Source organism: Drosophila grimshawi, unplaced genomic scaffold, assembly GCF_018153295.1.
Source record: "Drosophila grimshawi isolate 15287-2541.00 unplaced genomic scaffold, ASM1815329v1 contig_848, whole genome shotgun sequence".
Classification (NCBI taxonomy): Eukaryota; Metazoa; Arthropoda; class Insecta; order Diptera; family Drosophilidae; genus Drosophila; species Drosophila grimshawi.
The window spans coordinates 2,837,820-2,858,357 of NW_025063692.1; the positions used below are offsets into that span (position 1 = coordinate 2,837,820).

Here is a 20,538-nt window from a genome sequence, read left to right on the forward strand (position 1 = left end):
TGCTGGGCATAACTTCTTTTGTTTCCACTCGGTTATGCTTTCGTCCATACCCTGTCATACCCTACAAGTTGTTGTAGATAGCTTCTTAGTCAGCGAAGATCAAAAGTTTACTTAAGAGCACATCTTATTAGGATGTTTAATTTGTTTTAACTTGCTTAACTAAACACAAAAGGTTTTTGAAAAAAGGCAGCTTAAGAATGATTAACTAATTTATGATAAAGATCATAATAAAAGACCAAGGATGTTAATTCCTGACCGAGGAAACGTCTGGAAACATCTAATCACAGCATATCAACAAATCGATCACGCGAAATGTTTTGTCTTGTTTAAAGTTCTATTTGAATTAGCTGAATATCTTAATTGTTTGCGACACACACATAAAAATAGACAGAGAGAGAGAGAGAAGCAGTTTCGTAAATTTTTATTTTAATTTTCAGTTTTGATTTTGTTTTACTTTGTTTGATCTGTTGTTGTTGCTTGCCTGTTTGTTTCTAACTATTTGATGTTCTCGATTGCATGTTAATTGGGAGTTTTTTATAGCAGCCACGGCTAACACCAATGGATACCAAGCTGGATGCCCGCAGTCAGGGTCTGGGCCCGTCCCAGTCCCAGTCTCAGATGCAGGCTCAGTTTCCGGCTTCGTTTCCGGATACGTTTAAGCATTTCTTTGAAATTATGAACGAAGAAGAGGAACAAATTGAACTCTTTGCTAATCTGCTGGAGAACAAGGTACTAGTTCAAATTAATCAAGTAGTCTTTCAGCTAAGATGTTTGTCTTCCCTCGCATCCGCACTGACCCCTCTGCGACGTCAACTTCGCTTTTCAATTCATTGCCAATTAATCGTTGTATCCTCTTCTCTGGTTAACATATTTCCAGGTAATACCTAGAGACATCCATCCAATGAATAACCAACGTCAGCGCTGTGGTGGCAGCTCGCGCAGTCACAGCAGAAATAACAGTCCACGTGGCGGACAGTCCCATTCCCATTCCCATTCACAATCCCAACATCCCTCTGCTCAGCACTCTCCTGCTCAGCATTCTCCTGCTCAGCATTCCTCTGCTCAGCATTCCCCTGCTACGCATTCACAGCATTCTCAACGTCAGCAGCATATCCAGGCTCATCGCAACCAGCAACATGAGCAGTATTTAGGAGCTTCACGCGGTCGTAGTGGTAGCACTGCCGACATGTCACGGGCCTTGGACATGGCCAGAGCCGAGGATGATAACGAGGATGATGACGAGTCTGTCACCGACTATCGTGTCAGGCATGGTATTTCCTATCGATCGGGTCGCGGACGTCGCTATAGCACCGGCACTGCGATCATCCACAGACCGGCACTTATCTCCACGGACTCCAGTGGCAGTAGCACTGCCAGCATGATACAATTTGACATGGGAACGATGCCAGTGGCACGTACAGCAGTTCGTCTGCCAGGTCGGACTGACTATTCACGCCGTTCGCTACCCTCCGATGGCCAGTATGTGCGGCCAGATATCGACAAGAACGATCATACTATGATCAGTAGACAGCAGTATATGCAACAGGACATCGATCTGGATGCTTACCATCAGCAACAGCAACAGCAAAAGCAACAGCAACAGCGTCATCTACAACAGATGCGTCAGGGTCCAGATGGCGAGGATAGTTCACGAGATAGTGGCCCGGGTCCCAGCAGCTTTTTCATCAATCGCATGTTGGCCGACGGTGCCAGGGAGCGCCAACAACAGCTGCAGCAGCGCCACTCTGTCATCCTCGAGCGGGCCTTTGATTTTGGTAAGCATAGATGGTAGAACCATACAACATCTGTGGTGTTGTGTTTAATCCGATCATATTCATATTTATATTCATATTCATTCCAATTTTCTTCGATACAAATCGATAACCGATAGCAATATAAACCTTAGCAAAGCGTAGGTTTGAATATCTGAGACATCTACGATTTTTGATAGTTGAACACTTGGGTTGAGGGTGTCGCCTTTCAACACACACACACACACACACACAGACACACACTCGCACATACATAGATGTGACAGGTGGTGTAGGAAATCAACTTGTGGCAATTCGCTTACCTTGTGGCAAGGTCGTTAGCACAAACTGAAATGTCGCCCACCTAGGTGCCCATCAAAGCATAATGCGCATTAAGTTTTTACACACACAAATTGTGTCGCATGTAATGTAAGCCCACACACACACACACATACACACACACACACACACACATATACTGGCAGAACATAAGCGAAATTGGACCCAAAACGAAAGTTAAACATCAACTTAAAAAGTGCCAAAAAGAGCAACGAAGTAAAAATTGCTAAGCAAACCCAAAAAGTTTACAACATGAACATGAATCGAACCATTTCACAATTTTACCTTTTTCGGGTGAGTCGGTCAAATGAGCTGCACAATCCCTCCCTCCCTCCCCCTCAAATCACCACCCATAACATTCAACTGGCGTATTTGGGATAACAACAAACTTGAACATCAATTAATCGGACAAAGAGCAGGCTGTCCCATTAGAATACATTAATAATAATTTAAACATTTCATTATTATGGTGGAACACACTGAATGAGCCAATATCGATTTTGGCTAAGTCTTAAATGTAATTTTAATGTGTTGCCTGCATTTTAATGATTTCACTTGCATATGCCAAAAGAGGGGGTTTAAACTGTAGCAGAGACAGATAGATTGAATAACTGAGATAACCATATACCCATTAAAGAATTGTAAACGTAATTTATTCAAATGATTAACGATTATCGAGTTATATATGTATATGCCACATGGGAAACATATATCTTTACAAATTTGTTTCATATTGCAATCGAAAATCGATTTATTCGAGAAGTCATGCTCCAATTTGAAAGTCTGCGGAGTAAAGTTAATGAATCATTGCAATAGCTGAGGCAAAATACATTGACTAATGCCTGTTGATATGTTCTTATAACAAATTGAATTTAGCTGATTGCGTTCAACTTTAATCAGTTTAACGAATTTACAAATGTGTACAATGTGTGCACCCCCCGCAGGCAAGTGGGGACGCTTTCATTTGATGCTCTGTTGTTGGCCCTTAATCACATTAAGGAGAGTTCGACGATTTCAAATGTATTTAATGCTCATTTATTTAATTTATCCAGGACATGTCGATTTGTGGATCGACATGTATAAATCGAGTGGGTGCAACTGAATGCCCATTCAAGGTTACCGATTGTTATTCAATTTGTTATCCAAATTCCACGCTCTCGCCCTCAGCATTATTTTCTTGTTATTTTTAAACAAAATGCTTACATGGCTTACATACGTGGGTATTGCATAATATTTCATCACAAATATGCTGTATACAAATGCCTCTTCTTTGACTGCATCCCCTTTGCCATTGATATATAGTCGAATTGGGTCTGTGAATCTAATTTTAGATGTCGTAGATTGTTTTATTTATAATTAGCTATTTTTATATGATAAGACTTATAGAATATTTAATCTTCGGTAATCGGCAGATAACTTTTTTGGCCTTCATTTGACGGCTCAGAAGACCGTAAGTTTATTAAATTGTCCGTCTCTCTGGAATAAGGCGGAACGAAAGTGTTTGCAAACGATACCCAAACCTCTTTGCCTTAAATAAATGACATTGAGTGCCACTTGGGCAACATATTTTTCCAGTCACACATGCAGCCAGCAAACATGAATGAATCCCAGCTGTGTTCTAGTTGACAATATATGTATACAAAAACGGGCAGACATTCCAAGGAGATTGAGAGTTGGCCAGCTGAGCCCCGAGGCCACAAATACGTAAACAAGAGACAAGAGTCACAAAATTGTGGCAGACATTCGACTTGTCTCTGTTATTTTTGTGCCCCATTTGTGTCTGTGTGCCACACACACTCACGTGTGTGTAATAATAATATATCCTGAAGGTAGTCAACAAAATTTCGCAATTCAAAATGCTGCCTTTCAATGAAGAGTTCTAGATCTAGTTGCGAGTAAACGACTGGCATGATACTTTGCGCACTGTTATTGATATAAACCTTGAAAGTTTGAACGATAGGAAAGTCAATTAATTGCATGCTTTGGCAATGGCAATTGCAGACACCAGCTGTGACGAGAGCGATGGGTTGAGCAACGCCTCACCGATACCAGTGCCCTCGCCAGCCCCCCATCAGTTGGCCTACAATGTGATGAGACCGATTCTGAGGCAGCCTCAACTGGTGCATCTGCAGCAGAAACAGCAACAGCAGCAGCAACAGCAGCAGCAACAGCAGCAACAACAGCAGCAACAACAGCAGCAGCAGCAGCAGCAGCAGCTTCATATGGAACTCTCACAGCAGCTGGCACTGAAGCAGCAACAGCTGCAGCAGCATCACCACCAGTTGCAGCACCTACATATCCTGCACCAGCATCATAATCAGTTGCAAAGCCCAGCCCCACCTCCACCCCCAGCATATCCTGGAATTGGGCATCGTAGGCTGCCCACTCCACCGATTCACGGTGTCTCCTCCGTGTTTCCATTGCTGCGCGTCCAGCAGCAGAGCGGCATTAATAACAATTCGGACGGCTTCGGTTACTGCAATATGCGTAACCAGCAACAACAGACGCAGCAGCAGCTCCAGTCGCAGCTGCCGCAACAACAGCCGCAGCAACAACAGCCGCAACAGCAACAGCCGCAGCAGCAACACCCGCATCAGCAACAGCCGCAGCAGAAACCATGGCAGCCGCAACAACCCCAACCATATGTGATGGGTGGCAGCACCTGCAATTTATCGCGCTTGGAGAGGGAGCGAGTGCGGGAGCGAGATCGTGATCGGGATCGGGATCGTGATCGGGATCGGGAAGAGGAGCGCGGACGCTCACGACAGAGGACTTGGCAGACGCAGCCAAGCACATCAGTTGGTGCCAGGCTAAGCACATATAATGATTTTGTCAATGCAGCCGCAAGCGGTGGTCTCGTCAACGGCTCCAGTCGTGTAAGCAGCCAATAACCCCTCTTTGTCCATCTTTCTTCATATATAAATCTATAAATATGTATTTATATATATATATATATATATATATGCACAGTCTGTGCACTTGCAGCAAAACATGCACGCCCAGGAATCACCGATATTGGGCAGACGTCGCTCGTCATCGATAGCTGCCAATCTGTTGCACAACGACCAGATCTACAATCGCAACAGTGATTGTTCGTCGCCCGATGTCGAGGATGTGTCGCATGAGTCGTACAACCCCAGCAGGCAAGTATTCAATGCTTATTGACCACAGCCCAGAGCTGAACCATCCTATGCCCCACAATCTATTTACCCCCAAGTTCCGCCTGTCTCCTTACTTAATTAGTATGCTTGTTAGTGTTCTTAGTTAGTTACGCTTTCAACTATAACAAAAACAAAAACAAAAACAACATCATCATCAACCAACAACAACTTCTACCACAACAACAACTGCAGCTACAGCTCCAACTTCAGCAACAACAAAAATATCTCCAACATCGACTACAACTACGAAACTTCAACTAAATTGTTTGAGGGGTGGTTCCTACCATATACCTATACCTATCTGGAAACATCTCTGTAGCACAAATGGGTTATACGGTTCCAGAAATACTCTGCTTATCAATCGACTGTCAATTTCCATAAGTTTGGCTTACATTAGTTATTTACTTTTTTTTTTGTTGAGAATTGTGTACCTGATTATTGGGAGTACCAAATTTAAGTATTATTGTAGCGTTTCCAAATCAAAATTATTTTGATAAATACAATAGTTATTATATATATAATATCTGCAATATTAGGTGATAGAATGGCCAAAGTAGCCGTTGTGATTTTCTATAACTATTTATAACTGGTGCTAAGAACTATACAAAAGCCCAAATTTGCTTCCTACTCCTGTTCTTATTATTAGTTGGGGCTAAAAAAAATTATATTTAAAAAAAAGGCGGAGCAGTGAAAGTGGGAAGGAAGTAAGACGACGGTAAGAAGGGAGTGAGAAAACATAAAAACGGATATACAAAAAATAAAAATAAGAAAAATCGAGGAGGAAGTGAGAGTATTTCTAAAGGAAGGAAGGACGGGAGAAGGCAGGAGGGTAAAAAAAGGTAAATGAAATAAAAGAAGAAAAATAAATAGAAGAAAACATATTGAGGATATATCAAGAAAGGGAAAGTAGAAGGAAAGGATGGGAGGCAGATAAGAAGGGAGTGAGTAAAAATATATATACAAACAAGACTGAGGGACACGAAGAGAGAGACAGAGAGAAAGATATGGATGATGAAGACAATAAAAAAAAGGCAAACAACAAGTCGCAATTTGGATAAACTATGGATAAGCTGCTGAACTATGATTAATTTTCGTCTTGGTGGTTTCGTGATTACGGATTATGATTAATGGCCAATGGGAGCAGAGCCAGTTGCATATTATATTCGCTTTCAGCTTGTTAGACAAGCAGCCGTCGACCATCGAGGGTCGAGCAGAGTTAGTGGATTTGATGTACGTGTTTGCACTTGAATCATTGCAGGGAGCGCATGTCGCTGGCCAAATCGCCGGTCGGCCGTGGAAAAGAAAGTGGCGTTTTAACATTTCAGCAGGCGATGTCCGGTGCGGTATCGCCGCAGTATGCGGCAACTGCAGCCGCTGTCGGTGGCACCACTGAGCTGCGCGCCTCCTGCACGGCACTCTCAACGGTTATCGAGGGAACAACGAGTGGCGCCGACACCAATACGCCCAGCAATGAGAAACCACCACCGTCCCAGGCCCCGTCAGAGCCGGCACACAGCAGCCAGAAACGTGATCGCGGCGTTGGCGAATCCTCAGCCGGTATCCTTAAGGTTCAGATACACAGCAGTACGCTCAACATTGGCGGCACCCAATCCGGTCGTCGGTTGTCGGTTCGCCAGCGTCTCAGAACATCGAGTATGCCCGCCGAGGGTCGTAAGGTAAGTGGATCAATGTTTGGGCTTATGATTGGTCTATATTCCAATTACCAAACTAATTGCATTAAGTACTCCTACTTTCCTAACTACTTGTGGCTAATACTTGTGCAATTAACAAGATAGTTCAACTTTCCTGTCATAATTTGATTGGCAAAAGGTTTAATCAAAACAATTGTAATTGTAATTGTTCCAGTTGATGTGTTAATCTTGGTAATTAGTTAAATTATATTCATAGTGGCTTCACAGCTGTGCCGCATGCCACAAAATACAGATGATTGGCAATAAGCAGGGCTAATCTCAAGTTATACACAACTTGGGACAATAATCTGGAGGGATTCCCGTCAACTGTTTATTCTGTCTATAGTTTGTCGCCTTCTGTTTCATTTCACATGAAGCCCCTGGGGACAAGTGAGAAAACAGCACAATGCAATAGTATTAAGTAATCCAGCTGTCAATGTTGTAAATCCTAACGAACACACACACACACACACACACACACACATCCACTGACTATTTGCACTTGGATTCACTTCAGCTTATTGCCAAAAACTTTCAGTCAAGTTGTCGCACAAACACCCAGACTCCATCTCAATTCCAGCCTCAATTGAGTATGCACAAAGTAATAGGATTCCTAGGGGAAGTCTCTATCTCTCTCTCTGTATATGTGTGTGTGTGCTGTGCAGTGCAGTAGTACACCTCCAGGGAGTACTAGTAGGAGTGAGAGCAGGCGCAGCAGACGCGAGGCAGGCGCGAGGCAGCTGCACGTTGCATCAGACAAGATTTTGCGGCTTGTTTGTGCCTTGTTCCGTTCGTGTTGCCATTACAATGCCTTTGGCTTGTTGTGTCTGCACTGGAAAAAAAAAAACAAAACAAAAAAACGACTGCTTTTCACAAATCCCAATTGCAAACTACAATCGGATATCAAAAAAGTGTTTTTAAAATTAAGTTGGTGTGTATATAATAAATGGTAAATATTCTTCATTTTAAATCATTTTCTTTTCTATCTCTCTCTCTCTCTCTCTCTCTCTGTGTATGCCACACACACTCACACACACTTGACGTTCTTCTGGCAGCAGCTCGTTCAATTTATATGAGCCTCCCTGGATGTCAATGACCCGTTGCTCGCTGGATACGTGTTTTTGCCATTGATTTCATTTTGGACCATAGAAAGCCAAGCGATTTTTTCGCCCAAAACAGACGATAAAAAGCGGGGCGGATAGAGCAAGAGAGTGCGAGAGAGAGAGAGAGAGTGCGAGAGAGAGAGAGAGAGAGAGAGAGGTCAAAGTGACAGTTTCCAAGTGCTGCCCCGAGAGACGTTCTCCTTGGCTTCTACCATCATGCTGCTGCTGCTGCTGCTGTGTTTGCATTTTGGGTTGCCTACTTTTTTATTAATTACATTAGCTGCAGCGACTAGATAAGTGCCACATAGATACGATATGATGCCTGTGTGGCAGGTGTTAAGCAACCAAATAACTATGGCAACTTTCGGTTAGGTTTCGCATTAGCATCGTTCCCATACTGCTTACCATAAATCCAAGTTAATGTCTAACAGACACACACACGCACCAAGCCATGTACACTGCTCTAAGTTTTTTGTTTTGGCCAAGACACACCAGTGTCTATCTATTTTGAGGATAGATAGATGATGATGCCTGCAGTGCTTTAGTTGTGGTTGAACGCTTAATACAATTGCTGCCACCTGGCGCTCTTCACTGCCTCAGCTTGCGGCCCGCTGCGAAAGTTCAGACTTCCGCAGAGTTGACAGTTGCCAGTTGCCAGTTGCTTAGTCATGCTGAATGGTTGGCATGGAAGTTTGCCATTAATAACCCGCCATTAGCAAACTACCACTCCACACCAGCCTTTCAATATTTCTCTCAAACTTTGGCATCTTTTCGTACTACAGTAATTCGCTCCATTCATTTTTGGCACTAAATTTCACATGGCTGAGTGAACTGTTATCATCCACACATAAGTGGATGAGAGGTCTTAGTTCTGATTAAGGAGTTCAGGAGTTCAGCATTGTAGATTGAACAATGACTGTCATTTCAATGAGCATCTTTCTCCAAATGAATTGAATAAATAAATAATCAATTTTGAAGCTGAATCGAGTTTCATTGTCTTTGAGTGTTTCTGTAGTATGTTTGCATAGGAATACAATATTATGTATGTATATATATTGTTTTTTTTTTTTTAACTGCTGCACACATTTCAAATATGATCCATAATCATTTTTTACTTAAAGTTGTGCAATTTAAAACTTTTCTTTTGATTTTGGACTTTCAGTTAAAGCTTATGGAATCAATGACATACAAAAAGTTGTAAATAAACTTTTAAGTTGAGCTTATTATAGCTATTGTATGTACATATGTATGTGTACAGGGTATGTAGGAGTATGCACGACTGTGCCCACATACATATACAGAAATTGCTTGAGCTTGCTTCTAACTGAAATGAACAGCAAAACAGCAAAAGGGGACTGGGCTTTTAACTGAATTTACAGCTGAAATATGTAGCGTATAAATGTTTGTGAATGCTGACCGCAAACTCGATTAAAATGAACCTGCTAATGTGTTGCACCTGTTGCATGTTTTGCAGCCCCCTCGCCTCGCAGACACCCGCTCAACGATGCGCTGTGACGAGGATGGCGTCATTGAGTTTTACAGAGTTCGCAGCTTCAGCATTACAACGCATGGCGTTTGCAACTTGGGCGATTCAATGCGGTAAGTGTAGCACACACTCACACACAAGGCACACACACTCGCACACACACACAATGAGAGGGATAACAAATGCGAATCGTGATTCAAGAATATGTATTCATGATTCTTGTCTCCGTGACAGACACGTAACACAAATGTAACACACAATTTCTCACGTTTTTCAACTTTCATGCATTGTTTATTTACGTGTGTTTTTATTGTATTTTCTTATTTTTTGTTACCCCGAGCCCATTTACCCGAAATGTGTAAAATGGGTATGATGGTTTTGGGCAAATGTATGTAACTGTCTGCAGGAAGCATTAAGCATTACGTATCCTTAATCAGAATCAACGCCATCCATCCGTCTGTCCGTCTGTAAACGCACGCATCTCTCAGAGACTATAGACAAATTTGGAATATGATTTCTCGGATATCAGGCTTGCTTCATTTTTATCGATAATTGTGTCTGATTCCCGAATGCCGATACATTTCCTATACTCACATATAATATATGTTAACATACTTTTTATCAACTGGGCTTATGCATCTTTAAGATCCTCATCGTGCCATCAGCAGTCGCAAGCATTTTCTGTAGACATTGATTAATCGATAATTGCCTATATTTAGAAATGATGACACTTTTGAAGGCAAATTAAAATTTGAATATATTTAACAGCTGGATGGTTTAGGGTATATCGTAGTCGAGCTCACTCGACTACAGCATTCTTACCTATTAATTTTTTTTTTAAATTACAGCAGTCGCAAGTCGCGTTCGATCAATTCTGTGACATCGACGGGCACTCCATCAACCTCACAAAACATGGATCGTCACAATAGGTGAGTCAGACTGACAGCCAGTCAGTCAGCCAGCCAGCCAGTCAGGCAGTCAGTCAGGGGTTGCATTAGGTTGTTGGCGAAATCAAAATGAACGACACCAAAACGCACAGAGCAAAGTTCACAGGGGGCAACAATGACAGACGTGCGCCACACACACACACACACACACACACACACACACCGACAGGCACGCTGACAGGCACACCTACAGCTACAAAACAATTTCATACATTCTCATTTTCACACAATACATTTTGGTACACAAAGCAATTTTGGCTGCTATTGCAAACAGGAGCAAAGCAACCTTTTGTTTATGCCGTGTGCCCATGAAAATGGAATAAAAAGGATCAAATGAAACTGTGCAATCTCTGATTTTATCAGCATATATAGTCTTAATCAAAATCAGCAGCAGAATCTGTATACTCACTACGATGTTGGGGAAACATTTTGAGTACATAAAATAGCATCATTTTGACAGTGTTTGCTTGGAAATATTATCACCATTTACTAGTTTCAGTTCCACTTATACATAGTATCGATAAAAATCGATTATCGATATATATATATGTACCTCTCTCTCTCTCTCTCTTTCTACTGATTAGACTTACTTACTTTGTTTACCCTGCAGTTTGCTGTGACTTTTTCGTCGCATTGTTTGTCTTTTTTACTGTCAAATCTGCCCCGTGCCTCAGTGCTGTATGCACCCCATTGTTGCTGTTACATGCCCCGAGAAAGCGTGTATCTCGAAATTTACTCCTGTGCCCCAAATTAGACGCAGTGCTGATCAAATTCTTCAAATCGATAGACCCTTGTTGATATTAAGTAGTCCGGGAAAACTATTCATTTATCTTGAATTTCAATTGAGGAGTCAGTACTAAAAGCCAAGCCAATAAGTGTTTTAAGTTAGGTATTTGTTTTTTGTTAGCCTATTTCTGGAAATGTGCTTAATTAATGGCTGTTTCCCTTGCTCTACTCCCACTCCCTTCCTCTCCTTAATCATGTGTAGCAATACGTCGCGAACATCAGGTGGAGCAACATCGAAAACTGATCTACAGCCGGATCCGGAAAAGCAGACGACGGAGAGGGCTGAGGATGTTCCGGTGTTCAATATAGCCATGCTTGGTGCATCCGGTGTGGGCAAGTCAGCGCTAACCCGTCAATTCGCCAACTCCGACTTCATCTGCGCCTACGATTGGAGCTTGGGTAAGTATAGAAAAGTCTGTCCGATTGCCAGTTTTCTGGAGTTTTCTGTTGGACTTGCTTGAATTGCTTTGCTTAACTGGCTCTTGCAACTGCTGTGGCTATAACTCAATCTGACGTCTTTGCAGTTTCAAGAACTTTGTGAATTAAATACAAATTTTATCAAGGACATCATTTTGATTTCAATTTGAATTTGGTTCAGGATTAAGATTAAGGCTTCGTCTGTGGCGCATTTGCATTTTAATTATGTAGAAAACTCATTAAAAATGAAAAGCGTCGCTGTTAATTTCATTACCTTTGCCAACGAGTGTGTGTGTGTGTGTGTGGGGGGGGGGGGGTCTGTGCTGGCAATGCCCCTTACTTGAAGTGACTTCTCGACATGATTTAGATCGAGCAAACGCTAAGAAATATATGAAAATTATTAATGAATAGCATGTTGCCATTTGATGAATCTGTTTAGCTAGTTAGTTGCCCCTGGATAAGGGGATTGACCTGCAACATTTGAAGTTCCATGTCGGAAGTGCATGCCGCATATGAGCAATCGCAATCTTATCCATCTACCCACACCCGTCCCCCTTCCCTTCCCTTCCCTCCCCCTTTGCTCTCGCCCCACCGTCACACTAAGTGCCGAGTGTAGGAGTCGTTGTCCGAATCGAGTGCGTGTGGCAGTTTGAGCCGTTGGTGGGCAGTGGACTGTGAGTGGGGGTGGAGCTGCCATTAGAGCCTAATCTTAACAATGTTCCTGTTCCACGCCCCCCACTGGCACGTGCACTCTAATGATGTATGGCTTGCGTGCAACACCAGCAACACCAGCTGAAAGGCTGAACGGGAGCGGAAGCAAACACAACCCAAAATGAGAAGGAAAACAAATCACGAAAATTACGAATTTCTGACTAGAGAAACCAAGAATGTCTATTCCGTTATCAACTTCTTGAATCATTAATTAAGTAAATTAATAATAATTATAAATAAATAATAATTCAAGCACACGTCAAAAAAAGAAATAAGCCCGATAGTTAGAAGCTGAAGCGGAAACAGAAGCGGAAGCAGAAGTGAAGCTGCTCAAGTTTGTTTGAGAGTTTTTTTTTTTTTGTTGTAGAATGTTGCATGCCACAATGCTTTGCTACAGTTAGCGCTGCACTTAATGAGAGAGTTTTCAAATTGTTCATGTTTCATTTAGCACTAAATTCAGCACCAAAAAACAGCCACCCACAAAAGCAAAGAAACTTTATTTCCCAAGCAGCTTTTATTGTGTTGTGTGTAAGCGTGTGTGTGAGTGTGTGTGTGAGTGTGTGTGTAAGCGTGTGTGTAAGCGTGTTTGTAAGCGTGTACTTAACCAAAGAGAGCTTGAGACGTTTTTTTCATCTAACTAAAATAGCCGCAAATACTGTGAGCTGCAAATGCAGCAAATACTACTTTTTGCAGAGAGTATTATAAATTTGTGGTGAAGCTTGTAACACATTGAAGAAACCATCTCCTATCCCAGATGGTATATATATAAACATCAGCAATAGCCAAGTTGATATGGCTAAAGCCGACCGTTTGTCTATTTGTCTCTCAGTTGTAAAACTTTCCCGATGGAACTTGGCATATGTCGCAGTAGGTCGGATCGAACAACTATATCAATTAGCTGAATTTTAATTACCTCTATAAGCATTATACTTGCCTATGTAGTCATCGTCAAGATAATGAAATTTAGATGTCAGCATATATAGTCCACTCTACAGGTGTTTTTAAGCCATTTCCTCTTGTCTGGTCTCTGTTTAATTGGAAGGCAAATTGATTTGTCGATTTAGTGCCGATGCATAATGGATTCAGACATTAATCAGTTAATCCGGCCAACTTGTTAATGTCCAAAGTGTTTTGATGCTTTCTCTTCTTGCTGGCCTTGTTTGACTTAGCCTCATTTTTCATATATTGGTGATAAAGTTAGTGGTGAGCAGGGTGTCTGCTAGTCGAAATGTCTTCTTTTTTTCAAACATATGACAGCTTTTGTGTTGAACGCCACCCACGTGTGTGTGTGTGTGTGTGTGTGTGAGGGGATTGCATGTTGGCAATGGCATGACAGCAATGGGGTCTTAAAGCTACCCACAAGATGTAAATAAATAATGGATATTCTTCTTTTTTTTTGTATTGTTGGCCTGACAGCCCACCGAAATTGGTTTAAATTTTGACAGGTAAAAATATATTTGATATGCGATGCTTATATATAGGAATAAATTCCGGGTAATTCTTAATATTCAATAAAGTGGCAAACAGTAAAGTCGATTTTCTTAGTGCATCTCAGCTGAATGAAATATTTCAAGTAATTTTGCAAAACTAGGTTAACTATGAATGAATCTGGAAATGATATCTATATATATATATATATATATATATATATATATATAAAGTAAATGTGCATATAGTAAATATATACTTTTAACTGGAGCCTATTCCGTTTACTAACTTACTTTTATCCTTTCACCTTCTCTGCTATAGATGATGAGTATGGACAGAAAACTGTGACCGTTGTGGTCGATAACGTTGAAACAGACTTGGAAATGATTGATCATCCAGCCTGCGAAATGTCGGTAAGTGCACTGCCAACAGTCCGTGTCCTGAGCGGGTCAAATAGTCCATTTCTGGGTTAAGAGCAATCTCTGCCACACACACACATCCGCCTAGACATAGTCAGTTAATGCAGCTGTCATTAGCACTTTTTTTTTATTAGCTGCTAAAAAGGCCATCGCTTATTATCTTGTTAGCTTTTTACCAAGCTGACAAGCGTATGTGTGCCTGTGTGTGTGCCTGTGTGTGTGTGTGTCTGTAGGTGTCTGTCTGTGTAGCACTTTGTTGCAGGCTTTGTTGCTAAATCTGTGTTGACAATTTGTGTTGCCTGCTTTTGTGCGCACACTTTTAAAGTGACTCAACTCATCAATCAGCGAAAAAAACTATCGTAAATCGAAATGTGACAACAAACTTATAATATATATATATATATATACATATATATACATATATATATATTTATATATATATTATATATTTTAAGATTGTATTCAGTTGTTGCTTTAATAAAGTTGGTTGTCTATTTTAACTTCTTACATCTTGGCATACCTTGCCATCGTTATCGTTATCGTTTTCGTTATCGTTCTCGTTATCGATTATCTTGTTGCAGACAGAGGCATTCTGTGCAACGTACAACATTGATCTGTTCGTCGTCGTCTATTCGGTGGTGAATCGCGATACCTTCGAAGCAGCCGAGAGAGCGCTGACCTATCTCAAGGAGAACGACATGCTGTTGTCACGCGGCGCCATCCTGGTGGGCAACAAAGCGGATCTGGAGCGGAAGCGTGTGGTATCCCGTCAATGTGAGTATACCGCAAACCAAGTGCTGAGTCTAGCCACCATAACTAACTGATTTGCTAATGATATATGCATGCTCTCGTTGGCAGTGGGCCAGCAGCTGGCCGAAAGGATACCCTGTAAGTTTATCGAGACGTCGTCGGGCATTTCGCACAACGTGAACGAGCTGCTGGTGGGCATTGTGGCCCAGGTGAAGTTCAATCCGTTGCGCATAAGTCGCCTCACTGAGAGTGAGCGGCAGCGCCTGAACTCCCTCAGCACCATACAGAATCATCGGTGCATGCATCTGCCGGCTCGTCGCATTGTGCGCCAAATGAGCGTCTGTCACGACGACCCAATGGATACCGATGATGAAGAGGCGCGGGCACAGGCACAGGCACAGGCACTCACACAGACACAGACACAAGCACAGACACAGGCGCATTCGCTGGCTCCAACTCATTCACGGAGTCATCAAGTGCGAAGGCCGATTCGACGCACCATTAATCTGGAGAGCATATTGAAGATGGGCGACAGCGAGCTGGAGGACGAGGACACCAACGAGACCAGGCACGCCTTGAACGCGTTGAGCAAGTTTGAGATGATCACCGGTGGGATGCAGCAGCAGCGTCGTGCCAAAGACAAGAACTCCACCTGTAAATCCAAATCGAGCTCGAAATCCAAATCGAAATCACAGCAACCCTTCGATGAAGACGGCCCATCCACTTCAGCAGCGGCTGCAGCGGCAATGCAGCAACGCAATCGAGATCGAGCCAGAGACAGTGTTGCTGATGACGACAACATCGATATGAGGCATGAGCCTGAGCAGGATGACGATGACTCGAACAGTAGCGGCATCGATTGCAATCGCAAGGTGGTCACCAAGCTGACAAGGCGCACCAAGATCATCATTGCGTCGGTGGTCCGCTTAAAGAACCACTTGAAGCGACGCAACGCCAACAGATGCACCGATTTGTTTGTCCTCTAAGCAGATGAAATCTGTGTTGCTGTTGGTGTTTTTAATAAACTGAGGCATAGACTGAATGTGGAGAGGAGCCGCGTCGCTGAGAAAGTCGAACAACGAGGCAGGGTTATGTGCAATTATTGACAACGTGGTTTATCCAAATATGAATAGTTTTTTTTTTGGCATAAATTTGAGTTTAGAACCAAAAAAAATATATATATATACTTTTAAATTAGATAAAAATTAATAATCGATAATGTCTAGCATAAATGCAAATAGTCGATAAAATTGTCATTCAACAGATGAGTATATTTTCGTAGAGATGTCTTTATTGAGTCCTCAAGTGTTGCCTACAAAATGTAGCTGATGCTTTTTCCTTGTTTTAAACATGTATTCCGATATCCTGACACGATTTATATATTCTGACCCACATCGAAGCAAGACGACACTGCATTTTGCCAGCATCACAAACGGACAATAAATTAAGAGCAAAAACTTTTTGGAAATACAAAAAATAAAAACGAAACATGCAAAATCAATTAAAAGTGCACGTAAATATATATTTAATGGCAAAATCGCATTGTCGTCCTGTTTCTCAAATAACAACATCAACAACAATAGCAAAGCCAACAAACTACAAAATTGAAAATGGCAAATTTAAGCATTTTTTTTTCGTTGTTATAGGATTAAATAGATTTGAACCCGAGCTTATTCGCAGGAATTTACAACAACAAAAATGACACACAAAAGAAAACAAAACAAACATATTTAGTAGTAGGAATATAAATCGCGATTTTGATTGGGATTAGAAAAACTTAGCTCGTTCAACTCGACCATAGAATGCCCTCAATGCTAGAGATAAATGCAATTTGTATACTTTGTGCCCATTGGAAAATGGATGAAAATTAAGAAGTTTTCTAGCAAATCGTGTATTCATGCATTTAATGTATACATATGCACACACACACACACACACACACACATACATCTTAAACTCATATGTACAGCCGAACACACAATGCGTATACGCAATGTTCAGGCCTGAATATCATGTATACAATCTGCGAAAGGTAAGGATTTGGGTACACGGTATGTTCCAGTCGAGTTCTGCCTTGACTGGGACACATTGTGTTTATTATTATTATTATCTTTTTTTGAGAATGAGTCCAGCACTCAATAATCAATGACAAAAAAAAATGAAAAGCTAATTGCGAAAAGCGAAGCTTAACAGGCATAAATGTCATTGACAATTCTTTGTGTTATATCCGGTTAAATTTTAAAATACTAACCCAAGGAACAGCAACCGCAAATGGCCTACAAATGGGATTAGAGAGCAGCTCGACCGCAGTTTCAGTTGCAAATGAAATTGTGTGTTGCAATATTTGGCTGGCTGAGCTCAGGCTTGTGGTTTGTTTGCGTGTTTGTTGCCCTTGGCGATTAGTATATTTACTACTCAGAGAATATCGATGTGTAGCCCACTTTCTATACAGTTCCATACTGCATTTAATAGATATCAGTGAGCATACATAAAATGGGACATTGGGGCAAAGGTTTGATAATCTCACCAGTTATTTGTATGCCAAATGTGGCATGGATGCAAAGATTGAACATTTTTGATTCTACATATAAAAGCCAGCCACCATTATGTCTTATATGAATGATATCCAAACAGAGCTCAACTATTCAGAGAGCCATCAACACATACTGCATATAGACTGTATATATATGTGCTGACAGTATAAATCTGCAAGTGAGAGCAGAAAGGCATATTAAATCCAATCCATAACAACAAAAAAAAACAGCAACAAAAACAGCGAAAAAAGGCGATTTCATTGAAAAGAAAAATAATTCATGCTGATTAAATGAAGCCGAAATAAAGAAAAGCGGAAATCGAAAGGGAAGCAGAATGGAAAGCAAAACAAGGAACGGAAAGCAAAGGGAAGCGAACGGGAAACTACAAAAACAACGAATGAAAATATGAAAATATGGCGCTGGTCTCCACTGGAACCAGTTGTTGTGCACAACGAAGCTGGCGATATGCTCCGCATATATATATATATATAAGTATGATTTGCCAGCTTAGCATATATATACATATATAAATAAACACATATAAATACGGACGGAGGATGAAAGCATCTCACTCAGCTCAACATATCCAGGAACAGCGAACGTATACGTAACACATATATATATATATTATATATATATATATATATACATATATATAACAAGTAATACATTTGTAGCATATAAAATATCAAATTTAATTCCAAGAAAGGGTATTCTCAGTGCGATCAATTCTTTCAACTGCGACACTCTCTTATTTCAATGTGAACTTTCGCTTATTCTGTGTACAACTCGGACTAAGACTATCAATCACAAACAACAGCAACACACTCATACACTCGCACACTCGCACACACACACACACACACTGAGACCTATTAACTTTTGCTACTTACTAACGGTTGAAAACGAGACTGATTGAAGCCCAACTAACTAGCGGATGTGCTTCACTTGTTTCTGGTAAGACCATTTTTACCGAATTTCCCATTTTTGATCAACTTAAGATTTATGCACCTTTCTCCCGGTTTCTGTTAGTACACATATAGTATACATATATACATATACATATACATATACAATATACATATACATATACATATACATATACATATACATATACATATACATATACATATACATATACATATACATATACATATACATATACATATACATATACATATACATATACATATACATATACATATACATATACATATACATATACATATACATATACATATACATATACATATACATATACATATACATATACATATACATATACATATACATATACATATACATATACATATACATATACATATACATATACATATACATATACATATACATATACATATACATATACATATACATATACATATACATACACATTTGAATGAATATGCAATTGCAAGGTAAATCTTTATAGATATAAATAAAACTAATAAATCTTATAAACATATATTACAACAATACAAGAATACTTTGAGATAAACAATTTAAGCTTTTATTGCTAACAAAAAAAAAGAAGGAATATTTAATTTTGATGTTTGTTCTTTTGACAACAAACTCAAATTGGGCATTTAACCAAAATTAAGCACAAAATATTTATTTCACTTAACACATGGAATCAAAAGTACCAACAAAAGAACCCAGAAAATGGTTTAGCTTTGCAAATTTATCGAAATTTTTTTTCGAAATAGAATAATTGTTTTTTATGTTATTTTTGATGAATCTATTCGATGTTTATTAAGATACAATATATGTATATATTTGTATCTTATATATATATATATAGCTAATAGATATATACACAGTAGGAATACAACTTTTGATGTGAATTACGAATTACATAACGGTAACCAACACACATTTTTGCTCTTTATTACGATATACAACTACATACATATATATTAATATATATATATATGTATATTTATATATGGTTAGAGATTGGCTCTGTAAGTTGAATATAGGATTTGCTTGTGTTTGGGACTAATGCAAAATAGTTTGGATTGCAGTATGTTTTACTTAATGGAATTGTTTGGAACAATCAAAATTAAAGGTTCAATGTTTTAGGATGGATATCGGTGTAAAAATCGCCGGGGATTTGTTAATATAAGCACTCTTTAAATGTGGGTGGTATTATCTTTGTTCATTCAATCAAATTGAATGTAAATTTTAAACACAACTATTTTACTCAATGCGTATAAAATAAAGTTTGAATAAATGTATTAAAAAATAATTCGAAACAACTTCATATATGCTTTATTTGAGTTAAATTTGATAAAATGGACATTGAACTTGATTATTAAATGGAGTTTCCGCAAAAGCAAATATACTCGCAGCTCATTAAGGGCGCAAGCATCCTGTGTGGCGGAGCCAGAGGACACTCGGTGATTTATTGCGTTTGCCCACATTCCAGTTGGTAATTAAAAGTTGGACCACTTTCAACGCCATCAGCATCAGCATCAGCCATGGAGGAGGAACGGGCTGGGCTTAGTGTTTTTTTTTTTTGTTGTGATATTTTCACAAATGGTGTTGTGGCACTTAGTCAATGTGTGTGCAACAAATCGGGGCAAAGCCAGCAAAGCAACGAATATAATTTTTATGTAATCCTGCACAGGGCATTATAATGTTGTCATGAAGTCAATTAGCCGCTTCAGACCTCCCCCATATATATAAAATGTATATATATAGATCTGGTTGATCCGCCATGAAAATTGAAAAATATACAGAGACTACTTTTTGACTTTGTTCTGCTAGGCTATATTTATATATATATTGGGCATGGAGTAGTATTAGGAGTTGGGCAAGCAAGGCCCTGCTGTCCACGGACAATTGTTATTACATAAATACATAAATCTGGCATCGACATAGATATCGCCTTATGAATTCGGTATAAATCAATTCAACAAAAAATGAAATTGCTCGCCAGAAATGGCTGAGTGAAATCCACAGCTCGAACCCTATGAGAAGAGAGGTGGAACGAACACTTTTGAGGCACTCTGG

General features: G+C 40.1%; 1 protein-coding gene across 1 annotated transcript; it reads left to right on the forward strand.

The window, feature by feature from the left end:
• The first annotated feature begins 593 nt into the window (after positions 1–593).
• Positions 594–16,126, forward strand: LOC6569188. The gene is made up of 12 exons (XM_043215980.1): positions 594–729; positions 878–1,775; positions 4,092–4,249; positions 4,688–4,966; positions 5,061–5,233; positions 6,510–6,927; positions 9,520–9,644; positions 10,380–10,460; positions 11,467–11,663; positions 14,142–14,233; positions 14,821–15,013; positions 15,098–16,126. Exons 1-12 carry the CDS (start codon positions 619–621, stop codon positions 15,973–15,975), a joined length of 3,603 nt encoding a protein of 1,200 aa, XP_043071915.1. The 5' UTR covers positions 594–618; the 3' UTR covers positions 15,976–16,126.
• Positions 16,127–20,538: the final 4,412 nt, after the last annotated feature.

Bases quoted from the DNA above. Each gene is read 5' to 3' on its own strand.
- LOC6569188 (XM_043215980.1), top strand. From the start codon at position 619: ATGCAGGCTCAGTTTCCGGCTTCGTTTCCGGATACGTTTAAGCATTTC. The intron at 5,234-6,509 runs GCAAGTATTCAA...GAATCATTGCAG, and splicing joins GAGTCGTACAACCCCAGCAG to GGAGCGCATGTCGCTGGCCA. The intron at 6,928-9,519 runs GTAAGTGGATCA...CATGTTTTGCAG, and splicing joins TGCCCGCCGAGGGTCGTAAG to CCCCCTCGCCTCGCAGACAC.